Source organism: Bufo bufo, chromosome 9 (genome assembly GCF_905171765.1).
Source record: "Bufo bufo chromosome 9, aBufBuf1.1, whole genome shotgun sequence".
Lineage (NCBI taxonomy): Eukaryota > Metazoa > Chordata > Amphibia > Anura > Bufonidae > Bufo > Bufo bufo.
Window position 1 is genome coordinate 171,299,361 of NC_053397.1, and position 19,073 is coordinate 171,318,433.

At 44.7% G+C, this 19,073-nt stretch overlaps 1 protein-coding gene across 1 annotated transcript in view; it reads left to right on the plus strand.

Moving 5' to 3' along the window:
• IFT27 (intraflagellar transport 27) overlaps nt 1-18,657 on the plus strand; it is a 53,527-nt gene extending 34,870 nt beyond the window's left edge. Inside the window, exons 4-7 of the mRNA XM_040407212.1 lie at nt 6,321-6,380; nt 12,251-12,368; nt 12,639-12,748; nt 17,764-18,657. Of these exons, the coding sequence (XP_040263146.1) occupies nt 6,321-6,380; nt 12,251-12,368; nt 12,639-12,748; nt 17,764-17,862 (387 nt within the window). The 3' untranslated portion in view covers nt 17,863-18,657. The remainder of the gene's footprint in view (nt 1-6,320; nt 6,381-12,250; nt 12,369-12,638; nt 12,749-17,763) is intronic.
• Nucleotides 18,658-19,073: the final 416 nt, after the last annotated feature.

The window sequence follows — 19,073 nt, forward strand, 5'->3', positions numbered from 1 at the left end:
TATTCTGCCCTTGGGTTTTTACGCCCCAGGTGCATTATCTTGCACTTATCCACATTAAATTTCAGTTGCCAGAGTTCTGACCATTCTTCTAGTTTTCCTAAATCCTTTTCCATTTGGCGTTTCCCTCCAGGAACATCAACCCTGTTACATATCTTTGTGTCATCAGCAAAAAGACAAACCTTACCAGCGAGGCCTTTTGCAATATCACTTATGAAGATATTAAACAAAATCGGTCCCAGTACAGATCCCTGTGGAACCCCACTGGTAACATTACCTTGTTTTGAATGTTCTCCATTGACTACAACCCTCTGTTGTCTGTCACTCAGCCACTGCCTAATCCACTCAACAATATGGGAGTCCATGCTCAATGACTGCAGTTTATTGCTAAGTCTTCTATGTGGGACAGTGTCAAAAGCCTTACTAAAATCTAGATATGCGATGTCTACTGCACCTCCACCGTCTATTATTTTATTCACCCAGTCAAAAAAATCTATAAGATTTGTTTGACATGATCTCCCTGAAGTAAACCCATGTTGTTTTTCATCTTGCAATCCATGGGATTTTAGATGTTCCACAATCCTATCCTTTAATAGGGTTTCCATTAATTTGCCTACTATTGATGTCAGACTCACTGGTCTATAGTTGCTCGATTCCTCCCTACTACCTTTCTTGTGAATGGGCACGACATTTGCCAATTTCCAATCTTCCGGGACGACTCCTGTTACTAATGATTGGTTAAATAAATCTGTGACCTATAATCCGTTTCTCTGACTCTGGACCATGCTCTACATGACTCCCGAGTCTGTGTGTCTTCTGACCTGACCTGTGCCTGTGTTCCTCTTCTGCCTATTGCCTGGATTGAGATGCTGTGCCTGCCCTGGTCCTTGGACTGTTTCTTGGATTCACATGTACTCTGCCTGCCTGACCTCAGCGTGATTCTGACTATGTGTATTGTCTGATTCCTTGGTGCTTTGCAACCGGTGTCTCTGCCCCACCCCCACCCCCTGGGTCAACTGCTAACTACCCTGGGACTATTCCAAGAGGTAGCAGTCTGGTGGCTCCCCTGCAGCAAAGGCCATATCCCTATACAGGGTTTAAAGGGTGAAAACCAGGGAACCGCTAGAACATCACTCAAACCGTTTTTTGTTTTGGCACAGTGGTTCCATGACCATCGTCTGTAACAGCATGCACTACTTTTGTCATTGTCTCGCAGAAGAAGATTTTTAATAAGGATGTCTGAAAATGGCTGAAGTAGGAGTGTTTTCCATAGTTGAGCAAAAACGGCAATTGGATGATTTCCAAAAATGCTCATGCTGTACGATGACTTGCCTGTTGAATTGTGTTGTTCCTGCCAAGGCATCACTTACACATGATAGGGTGGTATGTTAGATGGCATGCTACAGTGTAGTTGTAAACCTATTCTTCTATATTAGCAAGCTTCATTTAAAGAAGCATTTATCTTTTCCACCACTTGTAGTGTCCATCTGGTAAATAGCTGTGTAGGTAATTTTCTTACCCATTGCTTTCTTCCTGAATTATCAGTCTCTGTTCCTTCAGTTGTACCACATGACCGCACTCTGACTCCCTAAATCAAGCAGCCTCTTTAAAGGGTTTCTGTCACCAGAATTAACCCTATTAAACTAGCTGACATTAGCGATGTGCTAATGTCAGCTAAACCTAACTGGCCTATTCCTACTTTTATCTTTTATTTATAAGATGCTAATTAGCCTCTAGGAGCGGGGGGGGGGGTGTTGTTCCTGCTCCTAGAGGCTCCGTTCTCCCACCTTTGTCGCCTCCCTTCAAGTCCTGATTGACAGGGCCAGGCAGCGCTCGCATCCGTCTGCCAGCCCTGTGCTCTGGTGAAATCTCGCGCCGTTCGGTATTCGGCCTCCTAGAGGCTAATAAGCCTATTATAAAAGTTTGATTTCTGGCGTAAAGGGGGCATAGATAAAAGTAGGAATAGGCTAGTTAGGTTTAGCTGACATTAGCACATCGCTAATGTCAGCTAGTTTAATAGGGTTAATTCTGGTGACAGAAACCCTTTTAAGGCTACTTTCACACTTGCGTTCAGAGCGGATCCGTCTGGTATCTGCACAGACGGATCCTCTCCTATAATGCAGACGTTTGGATCCGTTCAGAACGGATCCATCTGCATTATAGTTCAGAAATAATTCTAAGTGTGAAAGTAGTTCAGACGGATCTGTCCAGACTTTACATTGAAAGTCAATGGGGGACGGATCATTTTGAAATTGCACCATATTGTGTCATCTTCAAACGGATCCGTCCCCATTGACTTACATTGTAAGTCTGGATGGATCCGTTTGGCTCTGCACGGCCAGGCGGACACCCGAACGCTGCAAGCTGCGTTCGGATGTCCGCCTGCTGAGCGGAACGGAGGCCAAGCGGAGCCATCCTGATGCATTCTGAGCGGATCCGCATCCACTCAGAATGCATTGGGGCTCTATGGATGCGTTCGGGGCCGCTTGTGAGAGCCTTCAAACGGAGCTCACAAGCGGAACCCCGAACGCTAGTGTGAAAGTAGCCTAGGTCAGAGTGTGGTCATAAGATAAATGAGTTTTCAAGGAATAGTATAATAATGTCCTCCAGCAACCTATCCTAGAATGTTAGTAGGATGGTTGCCTCCACTTCTACAGCTACTTAGGGGATTAATGGGGGGCAGAGCCTCATTAAACTGCTGGCCGCTGCTGGGTTCCTTTTGCACTGACGAGACCTGCTGTCGTGCTGCTCAGCCTGCCTGTTTATCTAATTTACTATCGCTCCATTACTATCCACAGTGGAGCAAAAACTCTGCTCTGCAATATATAGTAATGACGCAGTCATGGCTGAGCAGCCTAACAGGAACAGGGAGCAGGATCTCATCTTTACTATAGTTCCTGCACTATATTTATAACTTTCCCCTATGAACTCAACATTCATTCCCTAGCTCTGTCTGGTGTCAGATGTCTATTACCGGCCATGTGTCTCTACACACCCTGCTGCATCAGACCCCCATACCTGAAGGGTAGGTAGGGTAGATACTGTATACCCTGTACTAGTGGCTAAGAGCCAAAACATCCTCCCAGATACAGCCAAGAAGGGTGAGTGGATCTGGTAATATGTCTGCTCTTCTTTATTCTCCTGCGTTGTATGACATGGGCCTAATCCTGCTTCAGTTGTGGGCGCAGCAGGTACAATGTCCTTTTAGTTTTTTTCATTGTGGTATGTTGGGGGGGGGGTATGTTGTGCTGCTGGGTTAGGTGCATTACGGAGCATTGTGGTATTTGGTAAGCGTCACCACTGAAGTATGTTTCCTACACTGTTGTAGTTGTGTGGCACGGCCGGAAAGGTATTTTGAGATGCACCGTGGTGTTTGGTGACACTGAGGAGGTGTGTTCTGTCCTGCGCGGTGTTATGTGCACTGCATGATGGGATTTGGTTGGCACTTCTGGAGTAATATGGGCACTGCGCGGTAATATTTGTTGGCTGATGAGACCCTGGCTTACCCATGCATTGACCGGTGAGGCTCAAGTAGAAAAAGTTCAAGAAACCCTGTGATACATTGTGTCCCTCGATGCACAGATCGTATATGTCGCATTAAAAAGGTTGTTTGGTTTCAAGAGAAAGCCAGACATCAAATTTGATACACCTGCAATTAAGAATAGATTGTTACTTACCCAAGGGATCCTGTGCCGTTCCTCTGGTTCTTCCAGGGCACTGCTAAGGCCAGTGATTGGCTGCAACAGTCACAGGTTGTCGAAGTGATGTCACCACTGCAGCCAGATAAACAGAGCCCTGTCGGGAGAACCGGGGCGAGAGGTGTGGGATCTGTCAAGTAAGTAACTATCTCTATTCTTTATTGCAGGTGGGATCGCCTGTGTTGTCCGGTTCCCTCCAGAAACCAGACATCCCCTTTAAGTTTAGCATCATACATAAGAATGATATAGTGACAGACAGCTACAGAAAAGGGGAAAATTGTATAAGGGGTCTCAAAGCATAGTTACACTTGCTTACATCTACATAAATCATTGGCACGTGAAAACCTAGCTTTCTTGCAAAAGTGTGAGATAAATCATTCCTAAATGTGGTGAGTGCTCAGTTCTTGGGCAGGACAGCTAATCCTTAACGCTCGGCAAACAGGTCAATTAATCAGGGGGATCTGAGACAAGTTCAATTCATCAGCACAATCGAGACCCGGGCAGCTCCTGCTAACCAAGAATTCCCGACAAATAAGCAAATGCACTATTATATCAAATCCACATCAAAACAAAATAGTGTTTACTCAGAGTGTCTTCATGGTGGTTCTGTCTCTGCGGTATTTCCGAAGGCAGTTGTGCAGTTAGAAGATAGGAATGTAGGAACTCTTATTCATGTACTGTGTTACTGACCCCGACTAACCCTGCTGAGGGTTATCCCAGGAAAAGTATTACTGTGCAACACATAAGTATTGATATAATATACATGCAATAAAAATATTGTTCAGTGTTTTAAGCACGTTACATTTTCCTCTTTTGTGGTGCCCCCTGGTCCACCTTCTCCTGCATTCAGTGGTGGACTAACCTGCTCAGTGGCTTCCCTGCCCCTTTCCCGTCCCCTCAGCACTGGTGTAATGGTCTCGTAGAGAAGTAGGTGCAGTGGCCAAGGCACCTTTCATTCATTCATCACTACTTTTAAATTTATAGAAGTACATAGCTAGATCTCTCTAAAGAGTGGAGAAGGAATTAAGGGGGGCATTACATACCATATGTATTTCTGGGGCTATATGTAAGGGACTGCTTCTATTCAGGGGAAGAAGGGGTTAATACAAATTTTTGTGCATCATGAGCTTCTACCCATCTACAAAAAAAAAATAGTCCTCCATATATGTGAGTAAAAAATTATTTTAAAGGAGTTCTGCGGGATTTACACATGAATGACCTATCCTCAGGAGAGGTCATCAGTATGAGATTGACCGGGGTCCAATTCCCCGGATCCCCAAAGATGAGCTGTAGGAAAAGGCTGCGGTGCTCCATGAACGCCTAGGCCATGTGACCAATGAACAGCTCAGTCCCTCAAAACACTGTTCCATGGCCTGTGAATGGTTAAAAGCAAACATCTTATATTAATTTCACCGATATCCCAACACTGCCGTTCCTGTTTTGCACCACTTCATGCTACTCTTCTCAACACGGCTCGTAATGCTTTTCAGCCAATCACTGGCTACAGTTTAAGTATTTATCAAGCCCGGTGAACGCCGTAACGGGAAAAAAAAACCAAAATGGCTGAATCACCATTTTCACTTCACCCTCCCCAAAAAGAAATAAAATAAAAAGTAATCAAAAAGTCTTATTTAACCCAAAATGGTATCTAAAGACTACAGCTCGCCTCACAATAAGGGTCCATTCACACGTCTGGATCCGTTCCGCCATTATGCGGAACAGGTGCGACCCATTCATTTTCAATGGGGACGGAAAAGATGCGGAAAGCACACTGTGTGCTGTCTGCATCCGCATTTCCGGTCCACGGCCCCAAACTTCGGGTCTGCAAAAAAATAGAACATGTCCTATTCCTGTCTGCAGCTGCGAACAAGAATAGTCATTTGTATTGGGGTGCCGGCCCGGTGTTTGATCCGCAAAACACTGAGGACGTGTGAATGGACCCTAAGTCCTACACAGCTCCACAGACAGAAATATCCTGGTGACAAATTCCCTTTAAAGCCAGGCTTTTGAACCAGCTTCTGTTTGAGTATACAAAGGAAATTGACAATGGATTTCCCCTGTACACACGGTGTGAGAGACCACCCTCCAGATTTGCCAGCCCAGGAGGCAGTGTGATAGTATAAAATATATACATTACTGACCTGTTAAATTCCCCTGCTACTCCAATATAGCCACTCCGGTGGTCTTTTCATACATTGCTGCAGTAATGATATGCCATACATCCACATGACTGTAACATCCAATCACTATCCCCGGCTATGGTGCTTGCAAAGAACACTGAGGCCAGGGATTGGTTGCAGTGGTCACATGGGCATACATGATGTCATCGCTGCAGAACAAGTAAACACTGACTGGCAGAGACCACCAGTGGTGGATTTAACAGGTGAATGATAGTTCTTTTTGAATCATATTTAAAAAACCCAGACAATCCCTTTTAAACAAGTGATTAAAAGCTGATCTTGTACTGTTTGTAGTAGCGATCGTTTCAGCGGCCCCTCCGCTATCACTCACTTCTCTCATATGTGCTTTAAGTAGATCTTATCTAATTACCAGAAAGCTTCAAAAAAACATATTTTAATCCACTCCACACTGTACTATGGTTCACTTTGTATTCTTCGCTTGTAGGAGCTCTTTCTTTGTGATTCTCCGGGGAAGGCAATGTTTAATGAGATGACAGAGGTATTGGTAAGTCTTTTTCACTTTAATTATAATACTTGTTATTTGCTGATTTTCAAAGTGGCACAAAAAACGGTAAAAAAAAAGGTTCAAAACCGGTAAATGTCAAGAATGTACTAAGTGACTGCTTTCTAGAAATTGTAATGCAGCGCCTTACTCGAGTATTCTCCCTGCTGGGTGTTTTGCCAGTTTTTTTACATTTTGTAGATTTTATGTAATAGACCCGACAAAAGTACTTTGTTTAAAAAAAGAAATAAAAACTGAAAAGTTGCGGGAGCTTTTGCTATGAAACCCCTACATACGGTCTGGTCCAACCAATTAACTTCCAAAGTCAAATAAGGTACTCCTGTGTGCAAAGTGTCACATCATGTGAGTATAAATACCAGTCTTCTGAAAGGCCCCGGAATCTACAGCATTACTAAGCAAGCAAAGTGAAGACCAAGGAGCTCTCCATTCCAGTCGGAGACAATGTTGTGGAGGAGTATAAAACAGGGTTGGGTTATAAAAATAAAAAATCCAAAAGCTGGAACATCCCACGAAGCACCATTAAATCCACTATAATAAAATGACACATTTCCAGACCTGACAGGAGAAGGTGCCCACCGAAACTCTCGGACCGAGCAAGGAGGGAGATTCAACAAAGACACTAAGGATAACACTGAAGGAGCTCCAAAGATCCACAAAGGAGAAGGAAGTATCTGTCCATTGGACCACTATAAGCTGTACACTCCACAGAAGTATATGTGCATAGGACCACTATGAGCCATACTCTCCACAGAGGAGATGGAAGTATCTGTCCATAGGACCACCATAAGCTATACACTCCACAGAGGAGATGGAAGTATCTGTCCATAGGACCACAAGCTATACACTCCACAGAGGAGATGGAAGTATCTGTCCTTATGAACACTATGAGCCATACTCTCCACAGAGGAGATGGAAGTATCTGTCCATATTACCACCATAAGCCATACTCTCCACAGAGGAGATGGAAGTATCTGTCCATAGGACCACCATAAGCTATACACTCCACAGAGGAGATGGAAGTATCTGTCCATAGGACCCACTATAAGCTGTACACTCCACAGAAGTATATGTGCATAGGACCACTATGAGCCATACTCTCCACAGAGGAGATGGAAGTATCTGTCCTTATGAACACTATGAGCCATACTCTCCACAGAGGAGATGGAAGTATCTGTCCATAGGACCACCATAAGCTATACACTCCACAGAGGAGATGGCAGTATCTGTCCTTATGAACACTATGAGCCATTCTCTCCACAGAGGAGATGGGAGTATCTGTCCATAGGACCACTATAAGCTATATTTATTTACAGTTAGCCTAAGACTATTAATTGCCTTCTTTTAACATATGTCATATTTTCCATAAAGCTTTAACTTTTAATATTGTCATTGATATTATGCTTTGACCATTAAAGTTGTGTTAAAACTCTCAGTTGTGTCGCCTTATTAATGTGTATTGTCAGCACTGTATTGTCAAGTGCTGCTTGATTTGTGGTGGGAGATTGGTAGCTGCGCGCTAGCTCCAAAACTTCTCTGACTTTCCTCTCTAACTACCACATATAAATTGCAAGTTCTTGCTGACATATAGGCTTCACTTCTGTCTCTAAAAAGTCTCCCTCAAACGCTGCCCCCTGACATGTTTTGCCAGCTGTTCTGCCCGATCCCCTGGAGACGCCAGAACAGCTGGCGAAACATGTCGGGGACGGGAGGGCAGCGTTTGAGGGAGACTTTTTAGAGACAGAAGTGAAGCCTATATGTCAGCAAGAACTTGCAATTTATATGTGGTAATTAGAGAGGAGAGTCAGGGAACTGAGAGTTTTAACACACCTCTAATGGTTAAAGCATAATATTAATGACAATATTAATAGTTACGTTTTATGGGAAATATAACATATGTTAAAAGAAGGCAATTAACAGTCTTAGACCAACTGTAAATAAATGCTCCTAAGTGCCTCAACATATATTAGGGTCTGAATTATGTAAAAACTATAAGCTATACACTCCACAGAGGAGATGGAAGTATCTGTCCATAGGACCACTATTGTCACGGATGAAGTTAGCAGATAGCTGGAAAATATAAATAAACGAGCGACTGGCTTGATCCCAAACTAAGGTCCTTATAGGTGAGCCCTATAAAACCCTAAGAGATCTCCCTGACTGCTATGCACATGCAAGGGTCTGTATGGTAGACGATTGCATGCCCGCGTATCTAATACTGTGTGACACCTGAAAACCCTATAATAGTGAGGGGACACGACCACCGGCTCCCTGCACTTAATACGGACGGAGTCGGGGTCACCTAGAATCAAGCCAGCAAGGAAACGCAATAAAGTAAATGACTTATCTGAACAAACAGCAGAAGCAGCCTCCAGCAGTGAATACCTCATTCAGGAAGTAGTATAAACCGCAAAGTGAGGCAGTATGGGAGGGATTATAAAGGAAGACGATTAGTCGAAATAAGTGACACCTGGCAGAAGGAAAGGAAATGAGAAAGTGAAACCAAAACAAAGAACATCATACAAGAGGTAGAGAAGAACGTCTGCCAGATCTTCTCACAGAACTGGCGGTGATAACTATAAGCCATACACTCCACAGAGGAGATGGAAGTATCTGTCCATAGGACACTATAAACCAGGCATCCTCAAACTGCGGCCCTCCAGCTGTTGCAAAACTACAACTCCCAGCATGCCCAAACAGCCTACAGGTATCAGCCTATAGCAGGGCATTGTGGGAGTTGTAGTTTTACAACAGCTGGAGGGCCGCAGTTTGAGGATGCCTGTTATAAGCCATACAGGTGAAACTCGAAAAATTTGAATATCTTGCAAAAGTTCATTTATTTCAGGAATGCAACTTAATATTGTGAAAAGGTTCAATATTCTAGACTCAAAGTGTCACACTCTAGTCAGCTAATTAATCCATATCCCCTGAGCAAAGGGTACCTGAGATTGTGACTTTAGGGTTTTCATAAGCTGTAAGCCATAATCATCCAAATTATAACAAATAAAGGCTTGAAATATCTTGCTTTACATGTAATGAGTCTATCTCATATATTAGTTTCACTTTTTAAGTTGCATTACTGAAATAAATGAACTTTGCATGATTTTCTTTTAATTTTTCCGAGTTTCACCTGTATACTCTTCAGAGGAGATGGAAGTATCTGTCCATAGGACCACTATAAGCTATACACTCCACAGAGGAGATGGAAGTATCTGTCCATAGGACCACTATAAGCTATACACTCCACAGAGGAGATGGAAGTATCTGTCCATAGGACCACTATAAGCCATACACCCCACAGAGAAGATGGAAGTATCTGTCCATAGGACCACTATAAGCCATACACCCCACAGAGAAGATGGAAGTATCTGTCCATAGGACCACTATAAGCCATACACCCCACAGAGAAGATGGAAGTATCTGTCCATAGGACCACTATAAGCCATACACCCCACAGACGAGATGGAAGTATTTGTCCATAGGACCACTATAAGCCATACACCCCACAGACGAGATGGAAGTATCTGTCCATAGGACCCCACAGAGGAAATGGAAGTATCTGTCCATAGGACCACTCTAAGCCATACACTCCACAGAAGTATATGTGCATAGGACCACTATAAGCTATACACTCCACAGAGGAGATGGAAGTATCTGTCCATAGGACCACCATAAGCCATACACTCCACAGAGGAGATGGAAGTATCTGTCCTTATGAACACTATGAGCCATACTCTCCACAGAGGAGATGGAAGTATCTGTCCATAGAACCACTATACGCTGTACACTCCACAAAGGAGATGGAAGTATCTGTCCATAGGACCACTATAAGCCATACACCCCACAGAGAAGATGGAAGTATCTGTCCATAGGACCACTATAAGCCATACACTCCACAGAGGAGATGGAAGTATCTGTCCATAGAACCACTATACGCTGTACACCCCACAGAGAAGATGGAAGTATCTGTCCATAGGACCACTATAAGCCATACACTCCACAGAGGAGATGGAAGTATCTGTCCATAGGACCACTATAAGCCATACACCCCACAGAGAAGATGGAAGTATCTGTCCATAGGACCACTATAAGCCATACACCCCACAGAGAAGATGGAAGTATCTGTCCATAGGACCACTATAAGCCATACACCCCACAGAGAAGATGGAAGTATCTGTCCATAGGACCACTATAAGCCATATACCCCACAGAGAAGATGGAAGTATCTGTCCATAGGACCACTATAAGCCATACACTCCACAGAGGAGATGTAAGTATCTGTCCATAGGACCACTATAAGCTATACACTCCACAAAGGAGATGGAAGTATCTGTCCATAGGACCCACTATAAGCCATACACCCCACAGACGAGATGGAAGTGTAGTGACAGGTTCCCTTTAAAGACAAACCTAAGAACATATGATCGTTGTTCACCAAACAGCATGTGCAGACTACCAAAACACAATGAAGATGGTTCTCTGGTCAGATGATAATAAAATGTAACTTTTTAGGATTCATTATGTGTGGTGCAAACCCAACACTTCCCATCACCAAAAGAACACCATTCCCACAGTGAAGCTTGGTAGTGGCAACATCATGGGGTGCGATTGCTTTTCACCTGCATGAACTGGATGGATGGCAGTAAATACAGTGCAATTCTTGAGGAAAACTTGGATGGAGGTTCACCTTCCTGCAAGGCAGTGATCCCAATCGAAAGCAAATCTGGAGCAATAGGCAAACATGGCGCCCGCTCACACGTGCAGAGTGTGTCATGGCCGGCGGGTCTCAGCTGTTTCAAACAGCAGAAACCTGCAGCTAATTACCTCCTTTTTTGCTGGCTTGATGAATTTTTCCATCACATTATACGTGGCTTGTTTCCAGGGGTTACGACTTTCCCGTAATCCAGCAGTGGTGGTCGTGCTTGCACACTATAGTGAAAGGCGCTGGTCTCTCTGATGGCCGTGACCATGGGAGTGTGCATAGGCACGTGCTTTTTTCTATAGTGTGCAAGCTCTTCTGAATTGCAGGGTGGTCTGTAACCGTGGAAACGAGCAGTGTATAATGTGACAGAAAAATGTATCAAGACAGCATAGGAGGCAATATGGACAATCACAATACATTAGTAAGTGCCTTGTATTAACTTTATCTACATGATAAATGCCATTTGCTGAAGTGAGACAACCCCTTTAATGTTTAGGGTACTTTCACACTAGCGGCAGGACGGATCCGACAGGCTGTTCACCTCCGGCGCGGTGAGAGGCCGCCGGACTAAAAAGTCGAACATGCAGTACTTTTAGTCCGGCGGCGCTGCGCCGGAGCTCCGCCCCTGTCCCCATTATAGTCAATAGGGACGGAGCGGCGGTCCGGCGGCACGGCGAAATAGCGGCAGGACGGATCCGACAGGGTGAACAGCCTGTCGGATCCGTCCTGCCGCTAGTGTGAAAGTAGCCTTACCTGACAGATCCTGCACCTCCAGTTCTTTCTGGAGGGCTTTGTTTTCCTGGCTGCAGCGATGACGTCATGTCAACACATGACTGCTGCAGCCACCGGCCTCTGTGGTGCACTGAAGAGGCCAGTGATTGGCTGCAGCGGTCATGTGCCGTTGACATGACATCACTGATGCAGGGAAAACCGAGCTCTGCTGTGAGAAGCGGAGCGTCAGTGTGGGATCTGTCAGGTAAGTAATCTATTCTTCGTTATAGGTCGATAACCCTTTGTTGTCCAGTTTCCTCTTGAATCCAGACAATCCTTAAAAGTTCTATATTTTTTGTCTTAATTGTTGTTTTGCACCTTCAAAGAGGTGGAGGTGACTTGTGTATGGCCTCCTCAACGAGCATCACTATTCTCTTCTCAGTGGGATCAGCCTGGTGCCTTTTGCTTGATATTTGATGTCACAAGCGAGATTTCGTTTAGTAACTGTGCAAAGTGGTTACAACGAGTAAAATCGAAGACCACAAGCCCTTACTTACCCGGTAGGTAAAACTGGCACTCACCAGGTGATTTCTCCGATAATTTATTGTAGAATTTGAAAAATCAAGATTAAAAAGAACAAAACTAGTGCAAGGGAAAAGGCAGCTGTCAATCGGGTTACAACTTTAATTTTCCAAAAGACTCCTTAGAAGTAAGAGCTGTAATCGAATTGGTTGTTATCAACATCTCCCATTTTCCCTTACGCTAGTTTTATAAATCTCTCCCTTTCATCATCTTCTACTTTGAATTCATTATTTTTATCATCCTGTCAGGAGTTCTGGTGGGAAATAAGACAGACCTCACTGGCCGTAGAGTAGTGGAGAAGATCCAGGCTGAAGAGTGGGCAGCGAGCCATGGGCTGGAGTATTTTGAGACCTCAGCGGTAATTACAACCTGTGTACAAAGCAGATGACGGAAATACAAATGAGTCCTAACTGTGTGTGTGGTACAAGACGTCTGCCTGTCTCCAGCACTGTCCTACAAGGAAGGCTTAGTAGGAGGAAAAAAACATGACTACTTTTTTACAAAAATGTATAAGATAGGTCATTGATATGTTATTGGTGGATGTCTGACTTCCAGTACCCCCACCAGACTCGAGTGCCGCAGCCTCCTCCTAGGCCAGTGACTCTACATTCATCGGTCACATGTCCTAGCCGCAGCTCATTTCCATTCAAGTGAATGGGGCTGAGCTGCAATACCAAGCACAGCCACTGCACAGTGGACAGCACTGTGCATGGTAAGCTGCGAGGAGGCTGCAGTACTCCCTAGTCTCCCACTCCCTGCACATAACACAGGAGACTCACTGCACTACATACATATATTCAATGCACAGCACCTCAACCAGCCTATGTTCATATAAAAACCTGATAGATTATTAAAGAAACTCCCCAGTTTAATATTATACACACGATCAGAGCTGAGAGGACTTCTAGGTATAGAGGAAAGCCACCAGTGTCCTCTTTTCCCCAGGACCTACCTTCTCTAAGTTACAGGGACCCCCATATTCAATCATCTGGTAGCATCTTGCTGTAATATTTGAATGTATCCGTACAGTGGGTCCCCCAAATGAAATTTTACTGGTGGACCCTAGGCACCACAGTCCAACACTGATCATAGTAATGCTCTTACGGAGCTAAGCTGCAGTGTAAAGCAGGGCAAACAATGTGTCTCTACATCAGTGCGTGAAGCTGACACAGAGACACTTACTGTACCTGAGTGCACAGAGCAGGGCATGGCAGCGTTACACTGTGTCGGCGACTGAGAGGGTGAAGATTCAGGGTTATCTGCAGAGCTGAGATCTGCATCAGAACTGCGGGTTCAGCACTGAAAATGAGGGGTTCACTTCACACCCAAAACACATATTGCTGACAGCACAGTCACTTCTCACCTAAAGTCATCGCTTCCGCAGAAGTCACTCTCATCATCCTCTACAATGTCATTTGCAAGTTGCTTGCAGAGGAATTAAATCCTGACTCCCGTGGCACAGAACACTAAAGTTTCTCTGCTGGGCGCTAGGAAAGCCAATCAGCAGCAGGCTCTGCAAGCACTGCAAATACTGATTGGCCAGCCCAGCGCCCAGCAGTGAGACAACATAGAGTGCTAGTCGGGACTCCAGTGGGTGCAGCGCTAGACCCCCATAGCAGCTGTGTGGTCTGCGTCTTTTGGAGGTACACCACTGACCACAACTTTACCCTATGCACAGAATATCTGGGACCACCGTTGATCACGAGAACTGGATCCTGTGTCCCTTTATGAATGAACTGGCAGGTTGAGCGTGCACATAGCTACTTTGTTCACTCTCTATGGGACTGCTGGAGATAGCCGAGTACAATGCTCAGCTATTTTCAAAAGTTCCATAGACATTGAATGAAGCAGAAGGGAACATAGTTGACCTACCATTCAATTTCCCCAAAGATCATGGAGCATCCATCAGTCCCCACCGATCAGATACTTATCATCTATCCTGTAGGTAGGGGATAAAAAAAATAAGCTGAGCTGTAAAACCAAGAAAGGCCATCACTATCTGATCAGCAAGGGTCTGACTATGTTGATTCATAAAGAGGCTCAGACACACCACTAATTAATATACACTGACTTCTTTATTAACTGCAAGGTATGAAATGTACAGTTGATGTTCTCATTAGAAGTCAGGGCACTGTTCTTAAATGTGGCCCTGTTGATGATGGGCCTTTGAAGAGTCGGGCCTTCAGCACTCGGCAGAGAAAAAAAAAACACTGGAGAAAACCTCTAGGAAACCATGGCTGAAGGACTGCCCTTCCCCTAGGCGGTGGAGGAAAACGATGGCACGTGACAAGGATGGTAGATTTTTTTCTTGAAATCAATTGTAATAGTCAAGTGCGTTGACTTCTGCAGAGACCAAGGCTGGAATCTGCCTTTTGATGCAGCAGGGAACTGTCACGGTCCCTCCCATAGGAAAACGTATCTCAGCTTGTCACTAAGAAGTGATCCAGCTGATAGACGATCATAAGGCGCAATTACCACAACCCGGTACAGGATACATCAAAATGTATTATGAGACAACGCGTTTCGGGGTCTAGACGGCCCCTTTATCAAGTCTGTGTCACCCTAATTTTATGTGCAGCTGGGTGTATACTGCCTGGTTTCTTTTAAAAATGGGTCATGTCCGTACCTTGTCCTAGTTGGAATAAGTGTAGCGATGTCACCGCTACGGTCCTGTGTGCGGCACGTGTGGAAATGGCGCGCCTTTTCCACACGTGCCGCACACAGGACTGTAGCGGTGACACCGCTACACCTACTCCAACTAGGACAAGGTACGGACATGCGTGGCGACCTGGCCTTCGCCCCAAGGGGTCTCCTGACGCATCTGGCAGCACCGACCTGCGAATTTTATACCTTACAGCCCACCTGCAATACGGTTGCACTCAACTCCGGTGCAACTAAAACAGGTGAGTCTATCATATCCACCAGCTCTTTGAAGCAAGCTGTTGTACCTCGATTTACTTACCCTATGAGCGCCTCTCTCACCCTTTGGCAGTTACTTCACGGTCCCTCCCATGACAGAGGTGAGAAGATCAGAGAGACTGGCAGCCCATGAGGGTATCTGACAGTCTCTCTCTGTTTTCTCCTTTCAGTGTTGTGTTTGGTAATGACCACACCTCTTGTCAGGTGCAGCTTGTAGTCATTACTGAGGCCCTATTTAGTTCTGACTCACACTGCTTACCATGCGGTTGATATTTGCTGCTGGAGTTGGTTGAGCTGGTGTGTTGTTCCTTTGGATCTCCTGCTCCTCCATTCTGCTTTAAGCTAAGTGCATTTTGTCTTGCATTTTGTTGTTCGCTTGTGTGTGTTGTTGTCTAGGCCTCAGGCAGACACTGGTTCCTTCATCCGGGAAGGAATCAATTGTCTCATTCCCTGCCACCATTCCTAGGGACTTCCAGGGTCTTCAGGGCCTAGGTTCCGGTGTATGAGTATTTCCACCTTCAGGGTCTACTCATACTGGCAGGAGTCAGGGAGAAGTCTAGGGATTCCTAGGAGGTCACCATCCCTCTCCATTAGCTTTGAGGCCTAAGCTTGAGTCTATTCCTTCTGTGTGTCATTTGGTGTTATCCCCTCCCCCATTACCCGTGACAGGAACTCACTTCTTCAGTGAATACATCTGACTGCGGAAAGTCCAGTGAATGACAAGTCCAGTGGTGAATGCAGAGACCGAGCCCGGGATCTGCCTCTTAATGCAGCAGGAAACTCACATCTTTGGTGAATACATCTGTCTGTGAAAAGTCCGGTGATTGTCAAGCCCGGTGGTTATTGCAGAGACCAAGCCTAGAATCTGCCTTTGATGCAGCAGGAAACTCACTTCTTTAGTGAGTACGTCTGACTGCAGGAAGTCCGGTGGGTGAGTGCAGAGACCGAGCTCGGAATCTGCCTCTTGCTGATGCGTAGGTCATCTGATCCTGACACTGTGGCCACCATGTCGCTGACTTGTGGTAGAGTCGTCACCTCCAGCTGTATCCCATATTCATTGCCAGGACACAGTGAGACTCCCGCTCTGGTACAGTGATCGGCAGATGCAAAAAATATACCTAACTAATTATGACTGAACATGGAGCAGCGGACAATTACATGTAAGGCTACTTTCACATCTGCGATTTCCCTTTCCGCTATTGAGATCCGTCATAGGATCTCAATAGCGGGGGGAAAACACTTCCGTTTTGTCCCTATTCATTGTCAATGGGGACAAAACTGAATTGAACGAAACGGAATACACCAGAATGCATTCCGTTCTATTTGGTTGCTGTAAGCAGCGTTTTTCTGTCCGCAATGTGGTGCGGAGCAAGACGGATCCGTCATGACTCACAATGTAACTCAATGGTGGCGGATCAGTTTTCTTTCGTGTCCCCCATTGACTCACAATATATTTAGAGACTGAACCGTCTTGGCTATTTTAGAGATAATACAACCGACTCCGTTCAGAATGAATGCAGACTGTTCTATTATTATGACGGAAGCGTTTTTGCTGATCCATAACAAATCCAGCAAAAACGCTGGTGTGAAAGTAGCCTTAGTGACACCCAATTTACTCCCAGTCACTGTGGGTCATTGTAATCCCTTTAACTGTATTATTAAACTTGGGCCCATGTTTCTAACAGCGATACCAACTCTCATCAATGTCATTGACTGTTATAGCTGTTATTCTTGTTCTGGGACCCACTGCTGTATCCAGCATAAACACAATACAGCTTATACACCCAAGGAAATCCACCACAGTGAAAGGAAGGGTCCAGCGTGCCTCATAAAATCTAATGCTTTATTCCGTTATTTGCATTAAAAACACATCTTCAGAGCAGTCATCTGACGCGTTTTGACCGACTAGTGGTCCTAATCATATGATTAGGCTAGGTTTACATGCGTGACAATTAGCCGCACAGCAAAAAGGGTACAACTACATTGCGACATGCGCCGCACAACATTCATGTCTCGCAACATTTATTGTACTGATAGTCTATGGTATCGCACTGCAACTGCAAAGCAACAGTCGCACAAAATCCAACTTGGATGGATTTTTTGTGACTGTGTCCCAGTCGCAGCATGTCCCAGTGCAACACCATAGACTATTTTTACAATAAATGTTGCGCGACATGAGTGTCACACGACGCATCGGCATATAGCCTACATTAGCATACAGTCAAAAGGCTTCAGGTAATTGCTCTGAAGATGTGTTTTTAAAGCAAATATCGAAATAAATCATTAGATTTTAGTAAGCACACTGGACCCTTCCTTTCACTGTGGTGGACTTCCTTGGGTGTGAACACACTGTGGATCGTTGTCTTGGATTGCTGGCATAACCTATAAGATGTGTGCTGAATTGCCATTCCACACAGTGATTGTGCCTTACATCAGACTATTCATCTATTGCAGAAGGAGCTGGAAAACTTTGATCAACCATTTCGAGCCTTGGCCAAGTCATTCCATCGTCTGTACCAAGAGAGAGTGGAGAGCTTCAAGAGTCTTCTGTAGAGTCTTCAATAGGAAAATGATCTGATGGCTATGGTGATAATGATTCAAAGTGACCATGTTAATGAGTTGGACTTTTACCTTATGGAACATTCCATCATTTTGGGAATAAGGCCCTGTATGCGGTATATATTTGGTTTGTTTTTAACATGTTTTTATTTAGTGAATAGTACATATGTGTTTCTATACAAAAATAAAGATTTATACAGGTTCTGCTTTTTAAAAGACTTTTACAGATGTATATGGCACAAGTAGGAATACTGCATGGAGTGCTGCAGTATTTCCGTTTTTCTTGTATACAAGGGGTCCAAGGGCTGGGGCCCAACACTGCCCTCATAGACTATGGTAACAACAAAAATCTGTGGTGCTGTTTAACCTTTGGATGCGTATGGTACAAATGGAGATATGTGAGATAAAGCAATGATCACAGGGCAGTCAGTTTTTAAATACTTCTAGTAATTAATCTGTTTAAGGTGGGTTCACATTACGGTTAGAAATTCCGTTATAGTGTTCTGTTATAACAGAGATATAACGGAATTTTAGGACGGCATGCAAAACGGTACCCTTTAAGAGGCATTCCATTTTGCTTCATCCTAATACATGTCTATGGGCACAAATATCGGTTCCGTCAGGACTTTTTTTATCATGTATAACGAAACAAAAAGTAACCGTTATTACATAGTGTAAAAAGGTACAAGGAATCATCGTGGATGATAGGTACGTGTCAACGAGGTTCCTGGCCTCGGTGGAGTAAGAGACGGTTTTTATGTGTCGGCAGCAGTTGCTGTTTGACACCTTAATACTTAGTGTGGCTGAATAGCTGATCCGGGACGGCTCTTACTGGGAGTAGTCAAGGTGCTGGGTGGGTGACTACTCCCCATGTTCCAGGCCGGGTTTTGCCAGGCCTAAAAACCAGCCAGCACTTCCAGGTGAGGGGGATTACCTCAGTCTGACAGTGGAGCTCAGGAGGTGTGTGTGCTGGGATCTGATGCTTGTGCCGTGATGGAGGGCTGAGACCCGTTGTAAGGGAAACGGGCCCCGTAAAAGCCTGCTATGGACGGCTGGAGGCAGAACTGCCAACAAGGTGATTTTTTTGCTATGTGGACTTTTCATTGTGTGTGAACTAACACCAAGACTGCAAAGTGACGTTTGTTTTTGCTGTATGTGTGAATAAACACGGAAGTTTGATTTAAGAACTGGTAATTTGCCTCTGT